Source organism: Salminus brasiliensis, chromosome 1 (genome assembly GCF_030463535.1).
Source record: "Salminus brasiliensis chromosome 1, fSalBra1.hap2, whole genome shotgun sequence".
NCBI classification, from domain to species: domain Eukaryota; kingdom Metazoa; phylum Chordata; class Actinopteri; order Characiformes; family Bryconidae; genus Salminus; species Salminus brasiliensis.
In genome coordinates this window covers 59,606,859-59,612,654 of record NC_132878.1, presented here as the reverse complement: position 1 = coordinate 59,612,654, position 5,796 = coordinate 59,606,859, and the positions used below count along the sequence as shown (strand labels likewise).

General features: G+C 40.1%; 1 protein-coding gene across 1 annotated transcript; it reads right to left on the bottom strand.

The window, feature by feature from the left end:
* Nucleotides 1-465: 465 nt before the first annotated feature.
* cimip2c (ciliary microtubule inner protein 2C) lies at nt 466-3,254 on the bottom strand. The gene is made up of 3 exons (XM_072696994.1): nt 3,134-3,254; nt 2,635-2,890; nt 466-1,567 (listed from the first exon to the last, which is right to left on the bottom strand). The coding sequence occupies exons 1-3, from the start codon at nt 3,214-3,216 to the stop codon at nt 1,454-1,456; spliced, it is 453 nt and encodes a 150-aa protein (XP_072553095.1). The 5' UTR covers nt 3,217-3,254; the 3' UTR covers nt 466-1,453.
* Nucleotides 3,255-5,796: the final 2,542 nt, after the last annotated feature.

The following is a 5,796-nucleotide window of genomic DNA, read 5'->3' as shown; positions in this document are numbered from 1 at the left end:
TAGCTGCTGCCCGCATCAGATTCAAAACCCTGACGCTGGCCTACAAAAACCAGCCCCTCCGTACTTGATGGCAATGGTCAAAAGCCGTTCTGCACCAAGATCCCTATAAGCTTCAAGTACGGCTCGGTTCGACTCACCATCCCTCAAAATCCGTGGAAGACAAGCGTCCAGGCTTTTTTCTGTCCTGCACCAAAGTGGTGGAACGAGCTTCCCCTGGGTGTCCGAACGGCAGAGTCGCTCACTGTCTTCAAACGCAGACTGATGACCCACCTCTTCAGAGAATACTTGGACGAATAGTAGAGTATTATGGTCTTCTTACTGACTTGTGTTTAGTAATGTCTAAACTTAGAGGTATTGAATTTTTAGCCTATTCAAACTAGCTGGGTTATTCTTGGGTAAATAGCAAAGCACTTTTTTCTGGTAAATACCTTAAATGTAAATGTAATTAGTTTTCTAAACAACCTTATATGGCAGACATCCACACCAAGAACCATTTAGGCACCTTTATTTATTAAGGGTGTACCTGCTTCTTCTGCTATGACCCTCCTCATGTTGTCCCTTCAGTCATAGAGCAGACACAGTATCATTATCTCTTATTTATTTATTTCTTCACACGCTGCTCTTAAATGTTTCATACACGTCCTAAAGGCAAGTGTCCAACAACCCACAGCAGGCCAACTATTCAGCCTACTGCCACGGCACTGCAGGCTATCTGCTGTAACACAGTCAAATAATAGAAACTAACACAATTTTAATGAATGCCTCTAACAGATGTTCAGTTTTACTTTTATTATTCAGTACTGTACAAGATGCTTGCCTTTATCACTACTATAAAAGAACTTCAACAATAATATTTACTATTTAATAATATTCCAATACAATCTATCAACATGAGGAACTGAAATCAGAAACTGAAATACACTGACTGTGGGTTAAGGAAGCCAATCTACAGAACAATCTTTAAAACAATCCATTAGGAACCGTGTTTTTAGAAGAGATCTGTGAGTGTGGAGAACCTTCTAATTAAAAGACAACGACCAATATAAGGTTCCTTCTAGAGCCTTTACATTTTATGTTGGTTCTTCAAACCTTGGAAAGGTTCATCACACTCACAGATCTACACATCTTTATAGATATGATTCTCTGAAGAACCGCCCAAAAGTGCAAACATGCTTTTAGTACCTTTTTTTTAAGAGTGGAAGTGTAAAAAGGAGAACCATGTTGTGCTGGCCTAAAGCACACTGACACACACACACACACACACACACACACACACACACACACACACACACACACACACAGTAAAAATGATGTTAATCAGCATCACAGTTCTTGCTGTTGGCCTGCAATTTCCTTTGGGACTAATAAAGTTTTATAAAGCTGTCAATCAGTCTGTCTAAACGGTGCCAGGGCTACTGTCTACACTGATGGCTCTGTCTGTGCCCTATGGTTCTTACATAGGTTCCCGGGAATGCTTCTCACTCTGCTTCACTGGAGTGATGAAGTAACTGACAGGCTGCTGTGTGCTGGTCCTGTCTTTGTAGTTCTCCCTGTGTTTCTGTGCCAGCTGGAAAACAAGAACCAGTGAGGAAACACTGTATACACACAGTACAGGAGCTTTCTTTTCTACAGAGCGTCTCTCTCGTGGGCTCTCTTTCACTCTATCTATCTGAAATCTCCTTTAGAACATTTTCTAACCCACACTAAAACTGGAAGTGCCGAAAAGGGTTGTTTAAAGCAGCAGCTTAGAAGAACCACTACTGATTGCCTAAAGCACATCCATTCCAGGGCTTCCCAAAGTATGGCTTGTGAGTCAAAGCTGGCAAACAGGATTTAAATGAGAGAGTTACGCTAAGCCACCCTTTTAAAACAATTGATATGCTTATGTACTAACTTATACGATGTATTCAATTAAGGCACTTACAGGTCAGTTATAGATTGGGAAGTGTATTGTGGTCAAAACTGACCAAACAGCTCGGGTCAACATGGGGCCCACATGCAAACTACCATGAGAAATGTTTATACATCGATTATGTTTTAGGCCACTGGCCCAACTGTAGCCCACTATCACCGTGCCGTCATCTCTGTCATTCCGTGCTGGGTTAAGGGCCAGATGAAAGTATAAGTGTGTGCCAGGACTGGGCCATGACTTATTGTCATTTCCTAGATTGCAGATGAGTCTTGGCCAAATACGGCCCAGTTAAGGCACTTACTGGCCAGTTCTGGTCATGACAAGTGTACAGTGAGCCAAAACTGGCCCAACTGTAGCCAGCTGTAGCTTTGTTCTGGCACCCTCATTGCAGTATGTGAGCCAGATGAAAGTATAAGTGTGGACCAAAACTGGACCATGACTCATTGTTGCTTTGGTCTGTAATTTGGACCCCCAAGACAAAGGAATTGGGCACCCCTGCTCTAAATGAATGACCTCCATTGAAAAAATTCAACTGAAAAGATGTTTAAGGTACCTAAAGAGGATCTTCTATGGCATTCTTTTCATTGTACTGTTATTGTGTTAGAGTGTACTCAGTGCCATGGTCTTGAAAAGCTAAGCTATGAGCATGAAGTGTGGTGTAAGCATATGAATATCATCAGTTTGATAAATAATAGAGTGCAATTCATTACTGTTCCTCTCACCTCATCAAAGTGTTTGAGCTCTTGTTGGCGTTCGAAGCCTACATTGTAATGTGCCCAGTAAGAGCTGTAGAGAGCCTGGCTTCTACTCCATGGACGCTGAGTGACCAAGCCTCCAGCGCTAGGGTGGATGGAAGGGAACTCGCCGCCTCTGCTGGAGTTCATGGCTGCACGCTGTGTGTCCAGAAAATACTTGATGGCTGCATTTCCAAACGTCAGTCCGTATAGGAATTTAGTGGTTGGCACATGCCCACTGTACCTAAACAGTTCAGACGTTGACTTAATATTTACACTTTTAGAACGTCATCCAGAGAATTACTTGATCATTTGCTGTAAGAAAAAGCTCTTTTTAAAATAGCTTGCAATTTCACACACTTCCTTCCAATGTGCACACACGTGTAGTCTAACATAAGATAAAGTAGCAGTTAGCAATTGTGGTAACGAAGTGCATGCAGCAGAATGTATTATTACTAAATTAATAAACATATCTTTTTTCATTTACCCAGGCATTAGAGACGCTGGAATGTAGGTGGCGTTGTTGTGTGTGATGAGAGTGCCATTTCTTCTGAGGGTCGTGCCTGACATGCTGTACTTACTTCTGATCAGCGGAGGTTTCCCTCGGCGCCTCCGCTAACGAGACAAACAGAGTTGCCAGGCAACCACTTAATCTTCCACGTGACTCAGTGCACGCTGGACTCTATACAGTCAGCTCTAGTTAAGCTGACTGTATTGGCGCCAATTTGGAATCTGTGACTATTATGACGTTGTTGTTTCTTTATGACGTTATTTATTTGACTCGCAGGATAAATATTTCAGTTTAAAAAATTAAGTATGGTTTAAATCTTTTACTTAAAAAGTACACTTTAAATTCTAAATGTACTTATAGTACAAAAGTATAATACAATTCTAATTCCATTTGTATACATATATATATATATATATATATATATATATATATATAAAAAAGTTTAAAATATCCAATAAATTTCGTTCCACTTCACGATTATGTCCCACTTGTTGTTGATTCTTCACAAACAATTACAATTTCATATCTTTATGTTTGAAGCCTGAAATGTGGCAAAAGGTTGAAAAGTTCAATACTTTTGCAAGGCTTAAAAAATTTATCATTTGTATCAGACAAAATTGTTGTTGTTTTTAGCAAAATTAAACTTTTCAAATTTTAGTTTCGCATTAACATCATATATGCTAAATGTGGCAATATATTGCAGATATTTACTGTTTTTTTAGAGACTGGTGAAATGTTTATCTTGGTCAAGTTCATTTGGGTTTAGAAATCTGCTTCTCAGAGCAGCCTTCATCACATCACTAACCATTAACTGTATTGAACTGGTGGAACTGACTGGGATAATGAATCAGTATTAAACACTGTTAGTTCACTAGGCTGGTGCGTTTGACTGCACTGAGTATAACAGTAGAAAAATCAGAAGATTAAACACCCTACTATGACCTAACAGTAAAGTAACAAACCTGTACTGAAAATGTGGTGAGTAAATGGTACAGCTTATTTTCTTGTGCAATGTAGGGAGTAAATGTAAAACGTTTTAAGTGACAGAAATACTCATAGACCTCAGAAATGTATGTTAAGTACAATTTCAAAACGCTTATACTTCTTTACTTGCCATTTCTAAAGCAATGTTTTCCAACCCTACTACTGGAGATCTACCTATCCTGCACACTTCAACCTAGATACAACCTAATTCACCACACCTGATTCAACTAATTACTGCCTTAAGCCATGCTCAACTGACTGAATAAGTTGTGTTTGTTTTTGTAGAATTAGAACGGTAGCTTCTTAGGAGGAGGGCTGAAGATCACTGTCCTAAAGCATAATTACTGTTTATTTGCTTAAATTTTAATATACTACAGAAAAATAAAGAAATATATGAATGAATGAACAAATGAATGAATGAAATGACACAAGTAATGACACATTAAACATGGTATGCTTTTCCCCAATACAGGAAAGCAGTATTATGTGACAATTGGTATTTTTTGCTCCTGTGCTTCCCCTACAGAGTGTAATTCACTTTTACACCACAACTGTACACCAAGCGACCACTTAATTAAAAACCATCTCTATGTTTCTGCTCGCACTGTCCATTCTATCAGCTCCACTTACCATATAGTAGCACTTTGAAGCCCATCGGTTTCTCTGCATACTTTCTTATTCTTTCACCCTGTTCTTCAATGGTCAGGAACACACAGACCCACCACACAGCAGTTATTATTTGGTTGATGGGTGATTCTCAGCACTGCAGTGACATTGACATGGTGGTGGTGTGTTAGTGTGGATTGCACTGGTATAAGTGGATCAGTCACTGCAGTGCTGCTGGAGTGTTTAAACACTGTGTCCACTCACTGTTTACTCTATCAGATACTTCTCCCTAGTTGATCCACCTTGTAGATGTAAAATCAAAGATATAAGCTTATCTGTTGCTGCACAGTTTGTGTTGGTCATCCTCTAGTCCTCCATTAGTGGTCAGAGGATGCCAGCCACAGGATGCTGTTAGCGGGCTATTTCTGGTCTGACTATTCCCAGTCCAACTGTGCCAATGAGGTGTTTAAATGTTTGATAAACAATTACTTTGGTCTTCTGTGAATGTTAAACAATGCCACCAGCATATCATCATTGTCAGAATAAAACCTTGTATATCCATCACCTTTATTACACTAATCTAGACCATTTCATTTACCAAGAAATATTCAGCTTTTACCATTTGTGTTATCCCTAAAACCTTTGTATGTGTGCTTGATTGATGTGTTCAAGATTTGCAGGATTACTACTACAGTGTGGTTTGATTGCCTTGGATCTCAGATTCCTGCACACACACACACACAAAAAACCCCAGAAACTGTTAGAACAACTTCAGAAATTTCTGACATTGACCTTCCCCTGACATCTTTGCATCCCAGTCCATTATCGTGGGTGCTTCTCGCCCAGATCACGCCCAGCTATCCCCTCTGGCAAACGCATCTGAAGCATCAGAGCACTACCCACACCACCCACATCTCAAAAACAGCTTCTCCCCTCATGCTTTCAGTAAACACTGACTGACTGCTGTCTCTCTCTACTTCAGTCACTGACCTCACTCTGTGTACTGGACTGCATCTTACTGGTCTCTTCAGGGCCTTCTTCCACACTGC